This window comes from Haplochromis burtoni, unplaced genomic scaffold (assembly GCF_018398535.1).
Source record: "Haplochromis burtoni strain Fernald_Lab_line unplaced genomic scaffold, NCSU_Asbu1 Contig_8, whole genome shotgun sequence".
Lineage (NCBI taxonomy): Eukaryota > Metazoa > Chordata > Actinopteri > Cichliformes > Cichlidae > Haplochromis > Haplochromis burtoni.
Window position 1 is genome coordinate 72990 of NW_024582369.1, and position 14066 is coordinate 87055.

At 42.4% G+C, this 14066-nt stretch overlaps 1 protein-coding gene across 6 annotated transcripts in view; it reads left to right on the forward strand.

Moving 5' to 3' along the window:
- syne1a (spectrin repeat containing, nuclear envelope 1a) overlaps positions 1-14066 on the forward strand; it is a 139802-nt gene that overhangs the window by 55428 nt on the left and 70308 nt on the right. For all 6 annotated transcript variants that reach the window (XM_042225798.1, XM_005914583.3, XM_005914580.3 and 3 more), the window contains 10 exons: positions 167-279; positions 576-781; positions 894-1055; positions 1152-1431; positions 1594-1766; positions 2981-3290; positions 3407-3571; positions 4937-5296; positions 6739-6875; positions 12272-12449. In XM_042225798.1, coding sequence (XP_042081732.1) covers positions 167-279; positions 576-781; positions 894-1055; positions 1152-1431; positions 1594-1766; positions 2981-3290; positions 3407-3571; positions 4937-5296; positions 6739-6875; positions 12272-12449 — 2084 coding nt within the window. The remainder of the gene's footprint in view (positions 1-166; positions 280-575; positions 782-893; positions 1056-1151; positions 1432-1593; positions 1767-2980; positions 3291-3406; positions 3572-4936; positions 5297-6738; positions 6876-12271; positions 12450-14066) is intronic.

The window sequence follows — 14066 nt, forward strand, 5'->3', positions numbered from 1 at the left end:
TTTCCATCTGCCTTAACACACTGCCTGCTCTCACACTTCTTCTTCAGGTTTCTTCACTTTAAAATGTTTTTTCTGCCATAATCTGCAACACATCCGTCTTCCTCGACTTGTCGCTGTATGTTTCTTCAGCTTTTAACTCATCTCTTCTTCCTGTTCCCTCAATCAGAGCTTGTCCAAGACTTCAAATCCTGGCTAGCGATTCTGAAGTTGGAGCTGAAAGAATGCTCTAACCCGTCAGGAGATGTTGTCCTCCTAGGAGCCAAGTTACAAAGGTTAAAGGTACGTTACTTGTTGCTCTTTTTCTCTGTGCAGATGTAAGGGCTATGAAGTGCATATTCCACTTAAAAGTTCTAAGGAGGTTGACTTTTTGATATGAGCATGCTACAGTATAAACAATTTATATTTTTAGAAACATATATCTGTACCTTCCACATAATTTATTAGTATAAGTCATAAGTTACACTGGGCTTGTAAATAATAAACACTTTGAGTTGTTTAAATGGATGAAAACACACAAAAAAGTCCCGATCTGAAGATTTTGGCTCTTTATTTAGAGACTCATCCTATGTTCACAGGTATCACTTCAGCGGATTTCAGAGGGTGAGGAACGCCTCTCTCAGGTTTCTAAAGAGGCTGGGAAACTCCAGCTCCACCTACCTAAAGCTGGAGCAGTGCAGGTTCAAGAGAACCTCTCTGCCTGCCAGCGAGAGTGGAGGAGCTTTCTGGATGGTTGTTATCAGAGCAAGCTGGACTTGGAGGAGAGCGTTGGCCTTCTGAAAAAGTAACACCCTCACTTATGGTTATTTCTTGCTTTTATACAAACGAATTTGAATCAAATAGAAATATGGCTCTCATTAATTCCTTTTTTTCTTCCTTCCCCTCTTTTCCCATAGTTTTGACGACTGCGTGCAGGGTATAAGAGACTGGCTGAAGCAGATGGATCTCAGCCTTAAGGCTGAGCCAGTTCTTGGGGGAGAAAGCCAGCAAGGAGCCCCAGACACCACAGAAGAGCTGGAGAGGACGGAGCAACTCCATAAGGAACTGACAGAAAGAAGGTTTGTATATGAGGGTGTCTGTGGCCATATGCTATATATGTCACAGCATAAGTTACTGAATATTCAGAACAATAATATATCATTTTCTTTTGTAAGGGAATCTATTGAGCAACTCTGCCAGGAAGCCCAGGCTCTATCTGAGGCAGGCCGGGGGTCAGGAGGAGAGGTCAGAGTAACAGGCCAGCTACAGATGGAGCACCAGGCCCTACTGAAGGCAGCCAGGGAGAGGCTCAGAGGCTGCCAGGAGAGCCAGGCTTTTGGAGACACTCTCCAGGGGGTTTGGGCCTGGCTGGAGGAGATCCAGGAGCGACTGGGTACAGTCGACAGCACGATGGGGACCAAAGAGCAGTTAGAGCAAAGGCTGGAGACGGTGCAGGTGAGAGGACAACAAGACTACATCTGCATGTATTCTTTATTTAGGTAATTCACCTTTATTACAATCTAGTTTTTCCAGTGAACACAAGAGGGGGCTGTTTGCTTAAGATATATTTATATATATTTTATTTTAATTTTTTACTCTGAATGTCTGTTTGCACAGGATATCCTGCTTTTGAAGGGAGAGGGTGAGGTCAAGTTAAATATGGCAATGGGTAAAGGTGAGCTCGCCCTGCGCAGCTATGGCGCCGCCGGACAGGAAGTGGTTCGCTCTCAGCTGCAGGAACTGGAGGATGCATGGGCTACACTGCTTGTGACAGCCATGAGTTGCCACAGGTACAACTACTCACTTTAACTATCACTTGCATTTTGTTATAAACTACAAATGATAATCTAATGAGTAAAGAAGCATTCCTACCTTTAACAAATGTTGCATGCAGTTATAGAATACATGTATGCTTTTGGATAAAGCACTTTGGTTAGCACTGTCACCTAACATCAAGAAGTTTCCACGTTTGAACCCTAACCGGGGCTTTTCTGTGTGGAGTTTGCATGTTCTCTCTGTGCGTGGGTGGGTTTCCTCTGAGTACTCCTCAAGGTATGCAAAAATATGCATGTTAGGCTAATTCCTGGTTCTAAATTGGCCATGGATGTGATGCAGATAAAGTGCTTAAAATTCAAAAAGCACTGTATGGATGTGTGGATAAATTTGGCTTGTAGAGTGAAGCACTTTGACTGGTCAGTGAGACTAGATGAGCTCAATATAAATGCCAGTCAATCCCCATTTCTCTGCCACTGAAACATTTGCCCATGAACATTTAAGAGAGGATGTTTCTGTTTGCCAAAAAAAAAAATTCTCTCTTAGGAACAGGTTATTTTCATCACCACAGATTGATGTGTCGGTGCTGTTAATTACCATTAGGTTAAATAAATAATGAGAAGTATGTGTCTCATTTTCCAACTGTGACTGATGTGTCTTAGTATGTGCTCTCGTGTGTGTTTGTGTGCGTGCGTGACGGCATGCACGTGCATCAGTTTGTGTGTGTGTGTGTCTAATTGACCAATTATGGCCCCTCCTAGAAAAAAAATTGATCCCATTAGGGACTAAATGGTGGATGGCAAACAGTGGGTCACACATGCGGTGTGTTTGTGTTGAAAGGGGAGCGGGATAACAGGAGGCGAGGGGTAGCAGGTGAATTAGAGGTGTGTGTGAGTATGTGGATATTGGCACTATTTGCACAGGCAGGGGTAACAGATGGCAAGGAAAATTATGGGTGTGTGTCTGTGTCCTTGTGTGTTTTGAACCTCCTGATAAAAGGGGAGAAAGGCTTTAAGCCAGTATTGCTGCCAGTTTGTGCTTCTTCTGCAATGCTGCAAATGTACAGGAGAGTAAAAAGGTGTAAAAAGATTTTTATGCACCAAGATTTAAATTAAGCAGTCTACACATGTAGTTGTAAAAGATTTCATGTGTTGTTTTTTTTTTATTTTCTATTTTTTTATTTTTACACCATTTGTAAAAGTGTATGAGAGATCTACTGTTCTGTCTCCAGTCGATTAGAGTGGACTGTGTCTCAGTGGGGAGGATACCTTGAGAGTGCCGCCCAACTGCGCTGCTGGATGGAGGTTGTGGAGCGGGAGGTGTGTGCCCCTCTCACCCCTCAGCCAGGACCTAGAGAAAAAGCTTCACAGCTGGAGAGACTCCGTGCTCTGCTGGCTGATCTAGAAGACCACCAGATGGCGCTGTCCACACTGGAGGAAAAAGCCAGAGAACTCTTCAAGAAGACTGGTGATGCCAGCTTTAACCATGGTGCTCGCACCCAGCTGCAGGTGCAGTTTGACAACCTCACAGCTTTGGTGGAGGTACAAAACATCTGCCTTTATTTATTAATTTACAATGTAGATGACCTTCAACCTCTTTCACCTTGATCAAGGCTTTCGGTAATATAACACGTACATATTTTGTGTTTCTTCTATAGGAGAGAGTACGTCTGGCACAGGCAGTGGTGTTGGAGCACCAGGACTACCTGGAGGCCGTTAGAGAGCTCACTGATTGGCTAATGACTGCAGGGGAGGAGCTACAGCACTGGTCTGACACATCAGGAGACTCCACATCCATCAAAAAGAAACTGTCAGAAGTTAGGGTAAGGAAGACAAACATTTGTTGGTCACCTCAAGCATTTCCATTCTGTGCTTACGGCCCTTTTTCGGGGACAAATCATAAAGAGTTGCAGATTATTTTAGCCCACATAAATTAAGTATAAAACTGCAGGGAAAACACAAGTACACGGATGCTAAAACAGTATCAGCTAAACAATCTAAAATTTATTTGACATAATCTGAAATCTCTTGAGCCACTCCATGTTAACAGCATGCGGTACATGTTGGTTAAATTGTCTTTTAGTTATAAACTTAGATTATTTGAGAATTACAACTTGGCTGGACATCTTGTAGGAATTTGTTGGGATAATTGATGTGTAACAGGCACTAATTACACATCTATTAAAGAAGGATTAACTCTTTAAACCCAATATAGACATAATGATTCTCAGTGCAGTATCAGCGACTCTTGTGTGGAAGCGATGTTTAACTTATTTAAGAATACTTTGTCTTTGGCTCTTCTGCATGCTTGAAATGTGTGTGCTGTTCTTTGTTTTGTTTTGTTTTTTTTAATCCACACCCAGTTCTTGCGAAGATAACTGATTGCTGAATTATCTGAACCCATTTGATGAATACATTCTCACTATGAAGGAGAGCAAATTATGCGGGGAATTGGAATTGGTTCTCAGCTTGTTCCCATATCAGAGCCAAATATCTCAATCTCTCATGATGCATTTTACTGCCAATGCAGTATAATATGGTTTATGGTTGTGTGTAAAAGGAAAAAAGAAAAGGAGCAATGAATTTAATGCTAAATCTTTCCCTGCTCGATAACTCTGCGATTACAGAGGAGAGAAAATATGTGAGGAAAAATTGATTTGCATTTAAATTTTACACATGGGTACTAATTATCACATTATAAATGTGTGTCAGCAGAGCTATGCTGTGTGAAGCATTACAGTAGAAGAGGAGATATGCTGTCTTGTGTACACAAGCTAGTTTTCATTTTTTATTTAGTGTCAAGGTTGATCTTCATAGCCATCTTCTCCCTTTTTAATCCCTCTATCAGCTCACTGCTATCGCATCACACTCAAGTGTTTTTCACATCATCTGCCTGGCTTTCCCTTAGAGAGTAAGAGGTGAAGATGGAAGGAGAGGGAAAAAAATCACTAACAGAGCAATATTACTGATATGGAAATTAAAAATACAGCAAATCAGAATAACTGGTGCACTGACAGAATCAAAGAAGTAGATATAAACATGTAAGGTGATGAAGCAGGGGACATCTGATGAAAACACTATACGGCAGCTTTAAATAGACACCAGCACAGCCAGAGATTGCGGTTTCCTTAGCCACAGTTTCCGTAGCAACTTTGTCTCTTACCTACCTACCCTCTTTATCTCTCCAGGAGCGTGTGGAGTGTCGACTTCTGGAGGGCCGCGACCGCCTCAGCCGGGTGCGTCGCAGCGCGGCGTCCACAGCGGAGCACACGGCAGCGGGAGGCTGCGAGGCCATGGATCGACAGCTGGGGGCGCTGTCCCACGCTCTGGAGCAATGGGAAGGGGCCGCTCTGAGGGCCCGGGATAGCTTGGAGGGGGCCCTGTCCGCTGCCGCGGCTTCCGAAGAGGACTATAACCGTCTGACCGCCCAGTTGGAGGAAGAGTTAAAAGTGTTTGATGGACGTCTGAGGGGGTGGAGCCAGGAGCTGGTTAAAGCTGAAGGGCAGAGTAACGGCGAGGAGGCCGTGGAGGGATGGCAGCTGGCTAAGGTACTATAGAATTTAAATAAACATAATGACAAGAGAGCCTGAATTATTATCTGTTCATTTTCTCACAATGGTGCATTTTAAAAAAACAGCATCAATAATAAAAACTCGCTGGGGTGGGTGAAAGCTGACAGCGGCTATGCTGCCGTCCTATGATTAGCATTGTTTAATACAAAGTACACACACAGACACACACAGACCCTCTGCAATTAGCCCTGCTTTCTCTGTCAGTAATTATCCATTCTATTTGTAAATCCTAAAAACAGATTAGTTTGTAAATCAGCTTTACTGGAATGATGAACAAGTGACAGCCACAATCCCATCACTTCCCCTGGTTTGCTGCTCATTCTGTCTTCCCTGCTGTCCCCTCTACCCCTCCCCGCTTTGTCTTTTTTAACCATTATTTTCCACTATCTCTCCCTCCCAAACATTCCCTCATTGTTTCTCCTGCCTATACTCCGACTTGGTTGAACTGAAGTGTGCTGAGATGTCCTTCTTGGCTGCAGGGGTTCTTTCTTAGATGCTTGTGCTCCTCACCTCCCCTGCTGCTCTGTTTCTAACCTCCACAGGATGTTTACAGTGTGACAATTTCTCTGTATTGTCAAGGCCGTGCCAACACGTTCAGCCCTATATTTCCCCTCCGGGCTTCTTCAGCCATGCCTTTCTCCGGTTTTCCTCAATTTGGGGCTGTTAAAGAACAGAGGAGGAGTTTTGTTTTTTTTTCTTTCCCCTCCTCCGCTTCTCGTTCTCCTCCTTCTCCAGCCTGTTTCCTGTGTCCGGCCTTGTTTTCGTTACGCGCTTGTTTGTGTGCGTTTGAACCAATTCTACATCTGTGAGGGCTGACAGCTGAATTCCACAGGGAGAGAGCGTGAGAGAGTCATCGGGAGGAAAAATGTGTGCGAGGGAATAAGTGGAAGGAGTGGGAGGAGGGAGAGAGAAAGAGGAGAGAGCGAGAGAGTGGGGTAGAGAAAGAAGTAGAACCGCCGTAAGAGGAGGGAGCGAGGAAAGGAAAGGAGAAGAGGGAGACGGGAGCAGCGAGTCCACAGGAGCAGGGAGGGAGGGTTGTTTTAATCGTCATACGTCAGAGAGTGAGTGAGAGTCACACAGCGAGAGAGAGAGAGCTTGTACATATTTCATGGGACAGGATTTCATGACTGTGTGAGTGCAGAATGTGAGGCACGCTGAGGCGAGCTGGAGACCGTTATCCACAGCTCCTTCCTGCCACACTCCGCCAGGAACAGCAATGCTTTTGTACAGGCAGCACTGTGAGTATGTGTTTGAGCGTCTGTGTGCGCGGTTTGAATGTGAGAAGAGCGAAAACGACTGAGGCAGGGTGTGAATAGGAATGCGAGCGGACTTATTGGAGGGTGTCATGCAGATCCGTTGGGTGCTTGTGTTTCCTTGTCACACACACACTGAGCTGGTGTCTGATTTGTGCCGTTTAGGATATACTGGAGGGCTTGCAGAGCGCCGAGCCGATGGCGGAGAAGTTGAAAGGCCAACTGAATGACCTGGTGCGATACTCCAGAGACCTCGGCTCACAGTCAGACCGGGTCACGGCGCTAATCAAACAGCACAACAGGTGAGAGGAACATTTCTGCTGTAGTGATGTGATGTGGGTGAGCGAGAATTACTCCTTGGAGTGTTTGTGGATGTAAAACGAAACACTGACTGATTAACTACAGTTTATTCATGATGCCTTTTGCTTCAAGTCTGTGTGATGAGGCCAAAAGCTGCTTTTTTCAAATGTAGATAGAAATGGCCCCAACTTGAACTTCCTAACCTAAAAGCCGACAAAGTTATCCAAACAAATGCTCAAGGAAAGGAAATTCAGAGTCTCACTGGAGATGAAGTAAAAGGTTTTCTCAAAAGTGAAGACGTTATCACACAGATTATATGAAAACTGTGGTTTAATGTAGAACAAAAATATAAATTAGAGGAAGAACCTGGAGATACTTTGGACCAGAGATGAGAAACAATGGATACCAAATGGAATAACAGCACTGTGTACAGTAAAAAAAGATGGGAATTTTATGAGTTTTCAGGAGATGGAACAAAATTTAACATTATGTAACCATTCTCCAACCATAGTAGGAATCTACAATTTAAAGAAATATAGAGTAATATCTGCATAGTACCAACAGAGGAAAGGAAATACAGCACATTATGTTAAAGAGAAATGGACAAAAAAGAACTAGGTGTGTATATTTCTCAAGATAAATGGCTGCCTGTATGGAGAACACAGCAATCTACTACATCATCATGTAGCTTGAGAGAAAACTGTTGGAAGGGTTGAATAACATTCTCTGTCACCCCCAATATTAAACATAAATTTCTAGTGTTCTCTAACAAAGCCATATTGAAGCCAATGTGATAAATGTAAACCATTCTCATGTCTTTTGGATCTGCCCTGGCATTGTGCAGTTTTGGGAGAGTGTTCATTTATTTATTGTTAAAATATATACAGGATCATCTCTGGTGTTGCATTTTGGTGATATAGCAGGAAATATTGTGTTGAGAGAAGACAGATGTTTGTTTAAAATCTTGGTAGCAGCCTGTGAAAAAGCCATCCTGGAGAGATGGTACGACCCAGACCCACTATAACAAGACGAATGGCTGTAAATAGTGAGTGTAATATATGTTATGGAGTAACCGACTCATAAGATCAGACAGGAACAGTGTTGAGAGATATGGACCATGTTTACACATCAATGACAGGGTGAGGACTGAAATATTAATGTCACAGGAACAAACTAGAGACAATCATTTCGGGATTTTTGTTATTTTGCTTTGTTTCACTTCTTTCTTTTGTGTATACCTGAAATGGAAAGGTGGCAACAATGTGTTTAAAAGTCATCTGATCAAAAAAAAAAATGTTTTTGGAGGTTTTTTTTCAGCTAGGATGTTCAAATCAACCTCTATTGACCAATATGCTATATACATTTTAAGTAAAAAAAATAAAATAACATAAGACAAACAAATAAACAGGAAATAATCGAAATATGTTGAGGAAACTGAATAAAAATGAATTTCATTTGTTTAATTATAGTATGCTAAAAGCAATAAGTGCAAACAAAGGCAATTGAAAAGGCATACTCTCCTTGACCCACTTGGATAGTGGAACAGTTAAAAGCAGTTGTTTTGGGGATCTGAGACCTACTGCTTGGGTAGAGGACATTAGGTTCTGAAAATCAATCTGACAGGTGGCCAGTACAGGGATTTTAGTACTGGTGTAATGTGTTTTCATTTTCTGCTACCAGTTAGTCTCACTGCAGGATTCTGCAACTGCTGCATGATGAGATGAGGGCTGGTGCAGTAAAGGGTCAAAAATCCATCCTCGAGGAGAATAAACTGTTTGTAACACTCTTTATATGAGTGAGAGAAGGGATGCTTAGCTATGTCTGTCTGCCTAGTTTGCCTTTATGGACAGCTCCCTGTGTACATAACAGACCTGGTGAGACCTTATTCAAGCGGTTGGCCTCTCTAATCATCTGATCCGAGTTTTTTGATAGACATGGCCACACTTTTTAAGCTCTTGAACTTTAGAACTACGTTCTGCAGTGGAGGCATGCATGTATGATTACGTTGAGTAAAACCAGGACACTTCCGATGTTAAAGAAATTGTGTTTTGCCTAAAAAGTCTGCATTTTCTTCTGTAGCTATCTGTTTATAGAGAACGGAAGCGAATTAATTCGGTTTAGGTTTAAGTGCAAGGTCAAAGGTGATACCAAGATCTTTGCTATGGGCTTAAAGGTTTAGTGCTAATGGTCCTAAATGGCTAGCTAAAATGATCACACCTGTCTGTGTGTCATTTAGATGAAGACAGTTTTTTCTGTAGAAATACACATCCTAAAATATTTGTGTGACATTGGATTATCATTTGAAAGATGCATTGTACTTGTATAAAATAAAGCCTAACGGACACATAATGCAAAAAGGGACCTAAAATCAAATCCTGAGGTACTCCATAATTGATTGAGGCACTGGAGAAAGAGAAGCTTTATTAGCTATTAGTCAACAACCTAGCCAACCTTATCCTTTAGACAGTTTTTATTAAAAGGCTGTGATTAATACAGATGATCAAGTGATTATGACACAACGTGCAACATAACGTATAAACAAGTTATTTGCTATTTATTACTGTACAAGTATGTGATTCTGCAGATACCTGACATACTTTTTATCTGGCATATTATATAAAAATGTGTCATTTTAATGATTCAATTAAACCTGTCCTCATAATTATTGTTGATGTCACACATTATTCCATATAACAGTCTTAAAAACAGCTGTTCCATAACACAATAACAAGAGCGGGAAAGGAAAGTTCTCCTTAATTACAGCTCAAAAGCCAGGGCTATGTTTTATAAGCTCTTGTGTGTGTGTGTGTGTGTGTGTGTGTGTGTGTGTGTGTGTGTGTGTGTGTGCGTGCGCGCGCTTGTGGCAATAACACACAGAGGTCTGACGTCCGTATCAGCCAGGTGAAGGTGAAAGGTGACGGACAACAACAGAGTCAGCAGTTGCTAAGCGACATTTAACCGTCTTCCCTCACTTCCACTTATTGACTATGTTTGTGTCCTTCCCCAGTTTAATTTTATGCAACGCCGAGTGTAATTTTTTAGGGAAATTAAACATTTTTGGAAGGTCTTTTTCTTCACACTGATACCCACTTTAGTCTCTTTACTGAGCTCTAATTGCCTGCTTTAAACCCTCAAGTGAGCCCGTGTTCAATGAGCACCACTTGTTTGTGAACGCACCGTGCAGTGCCTTTTCAAAAGAACAACAGTGCATACAAAAGAGCATGCACGCACACAGCCACGCACATTCAACGCATTCATGTACAAGTGTAAACTTCTACCGTAGCGCAAATGATCTCCTTTATTTGCTGCTTCTCTGAAGATTTACTGGCAGACAATCTAAGTGAGGTCAGCTTTTTGGAAATGCTTTGGCAGCTAATTGGCGTCGACTGCTGATTGGCAAAACACCACCTTTCCTTATTCGTTTGGCTGTTTAGTCTGTAATAGACTTGGCCTGTGCGCTCTTTGCACCTGTCCTGCATTTAAGCGCTGCAGAAAGAAGAGTGCACAGACAGAATGAAAAAAAAGAAGGAGTCAGAGGAGAGGAGGAAAAGGCAATAACTCCCCTCCGCCCCACCTCCTCTTTATACCGCATGCCAGATTTTGTCTGTCACAGCAGAAAAAGTGCTTCTTTTACACCCGTGCTATCCCCACTGTGTTACCCTTTCATGCCCTCATCACACCGTTAAAGCTCAAGAGTGTCTGTGCCTGACTTTAATGCGTGTTTCAGTGCATTGAGATGCTACATGAGGACAATGTGTTTTTTGCCATGTTTTTCATACCTCTATTTCTGATAAGTAACCTTATTTCCCTGCTGTCATCCACGTCTCCCCCTTCCTCCTTTAACCTTCACACACTCCCCACAATGTGTGAAATCCAGTAATTGTTTTTCTTTTTTTTGTCTTACATCATGTTTAAATCTATTTTGAATGAAACCACATGTACATAGATTTTTTTTTCTTTATCCCAGAGTTGAAAGAAAATAATTCTGCTGGTTGTACATATAGCTTATCCATATATGAACTTGTATCTAAGTTGGTCATAACACACCTCACAATTTGGTTATGTAAATTTAGTGCCAGGGAGCACTGAGCAGAAGTGTGTGAAGGAGTATGGAGGTCAAGAAGACGGGTGGTTGTGTAGTGCGTCATGCTGGAGATTTGAATCTGAAATAAATTTTTTGTTGTTGCCATTTTATACTTTTAAATAGCCTAATACCTGAATTGTGTCTGGTTATAAAAACACATAACTGATTGTTGGTCTCATGATGTATTCAAAGCACCATTAACAAATTTAAAAAAAAAAAAAAATCTCATCGCCGATCATTTTGTAGCTGACAGCTGGTCTCCCACCCCCTCATGTGCCAATCAACAACATCCGCTCCCACTGGGCTGGTACTTTTGCTGCTGGGTCTTTTCTACTGTAAATCAACACACCAAGGCTCATTCACACATTCATAAAGATCTTTATTTTGTACCCTTAAGTGCTTTCTGACTATCATGCACACGCTTAGACTGCAGTCGATGGATTGGGAGAAATTTTGGGGTTCAGTATCTTGCCCGTGGACACTTAAGCACAATTACTACAGGGGCTAGGGATCAAACCACCAACCTTCCAGTTAGTAGACGACCCAATCTACCTCCTGAGCTGCTGTAAATTTATTATCACGCTCCGTAAAGTTAGGAGTTGTCATCAAATTTCGCTGACATTTTCATTTTGTGTGTTCTGTTTGTGCATCCCTTTAGATTATTATGGTTTCTTGTGTTTTTAGCTATCCTTTAAAGCTTCAAATCTCAGTCTCATTCAACAAGTGATTTTATTATGCTTCAGTTACATACCTGCTGTACCTTGTGGTTAATATATTAATAGCAGAAAAATTCCTCTGGATGAAAAGCTTCAATCTCCTAAAATCCAAATTTGAAAGTGTACCTTTGATATTCTGTCAAGCCTCGCTGTGACCGCTTCCTCACATATCTCCTCCATCTCATCTCTTTCTTATAGCATCAAGCTGTCGTGTCTCGTTCCCTCCATCTTGTCACCCATGTGAACTCTTGCCCCAGTCATATGTTGCCTCTCAACCCCCCTCCCACACAGTGCCCCTTAGCGCCATCCCCCCGCTCTCCCTCTTTGCCCCAGCGCTCATTCCTTCCACTTCACCCACTTTGCCATTTCTCCACCTGCCCATTTCTCATCCCTGGCTCATCCTCCATGACGTGAGTACAGTCTGGACAGTATCAGAGCATCAGCACGTGTCTCCTTTGTTTTGATGGACACATGGGCAGTAAACACTTCCTCTGTTTGTAGCTTCGTTCTTTCTTTGTTCATTTCTCACGGGAGATTTCAACCCATGAACAACAACTTAAATGAGGCCTTTTTTTTCTTTTCTTCTTCTTTCCTGCAGTCTGAGTCTTCGTGCATCCAGGGAATGTCAAAATAAGGAGCGCTTGTTGGAGCAAAGGTTTCGTGCAGCCCTTAGAGACTTCCAGCAGTGGCTGGTCAATGCCAAAATCAGCACTGCCAAATGCTTTGATGTGCCACAGACTGTCACAGAGGCCTCCTCTGCTTTGCAAAGGATTCAGGTAAGGGATATATTTTGCAAAACCCTTATTTACAGCTAAAAAAATTTATTCTTCCTGTGTGTGTGTGTGTGTGTGTGTGTGTGCGTGTGCGTGTGTGTGTGTATGCGCGTGTGTTTTTTAAGGGGACATATAACTGTAGTAAAATTGAAGTTCATTGTCTTCTTTGCACAGGTGTTTTTCCAAGACAGACTTACCTGATGCAGGAATTAATCACAGATTTAATCACATTTTTGTCATATTATTCCAGGGCAGACTGAAGTAATACCAGCATATCAAGCAGTTTTTTGGGGATGGAAACGTAACTAAATATTACTGTAGTCAAGTCTTTTGAGAAATAACATTTTCAATAACTTGTTTTGTGCTCATTCATATTGATGTCTCAGAGCTGCCAGCCAGTGTGGCCGTATGATATTTTTTCTACAGGCAGATTGCTTCTGTGAGTGTCTGTTGATAGTAGAGGTAGGGAGTGTCATTTATTCACTTACATAAACCAGACTTTTCCTGCCTCTCGGGGTGATGATATTAACAAGCTTCTTTTCATAAAAGCCATTTGTCTGCTCCTTGAGAAGCTGCAACCTTGCATCAGTTTGAGTCCACTTAAATCCACTCTTGCTAATTACAGACTGGTTCTCGCTTTTTATTTTGTTTCCATAGAGGCAGGCTAAGCAACAATATGGTACTACAAAGAAAAGCAAAAGATGTAGTAGTTAAACAATCAATCCTCTTTCATTGGATGTTTGCTCAAAGGGAAGCGTGTGTGAACATGCCCACTGTTGAGTGTCTGCTGGTGGGCTTGTTGGAGTGATGGGACCTGCAGTAGCCTGGATAAGCTAGAAATGGGCTCATAGCCAAAAGGGATAAGAGAAAGCTCCACAGTGGGGTCTCTCAGCCTTTCTCTTCAAAATATCTGTGTGTCTCTCTTTCTGAGAAGTCTCTGAGATTCTGGCAGGTCTGGCAGCCTCTTCAGAGCACCGCAGGGTTCTGGCTAATAGTGGGCTGCTTGTCTGTGAAGGTGGACATCCCCACATCCATGCACCGCATTACTATCAAGCAATGTGCTATTATTTCGAAACTCTGCATTCTCAGACCATATTTTGGAGCTCTTAGATGATCGACGAAGCAGTGAATCAACAGTTAGGTGGTCAGGGAGAGTGAGTTCAAAATGGCAAAGCAACGTGTGGTTATTTGACAAAATAATTTGCTGGAAATCCTCTGCAGGGGTTTAGCAAAGTCTGCTCCTTTAGAAGTTTCTAGTTTTTTGGATGAGAGGGATTTTCATACTTTCTGACTATCGGAGGGGAGAGAGGCAATCATGTTTTATTTATTATTGACTTGGTGAGGAATGTGGAACAATGTTTCCACATGGCTGACCTCCAGGAGGGCTAGCGTGGGAGGGGCTGGGGTATCCATTGTGTCATGCTTAATTGGTGGTATACAGTTACACTGGCAGGGTGAGAAAGACAGCAAGTGTGGAAAAGAAAAAGAGCGAGCAAGTAAATGAATGTAGAACACAGAGAGCGAAACGGTGAGAGACGCAGACTTTCTTTTCTTGTGTGTGCCTTTTACTTTACCAAGTGTGTGTGTGTGTGTGTGTGTGTGTGTGTGTGTGTGTGTGTG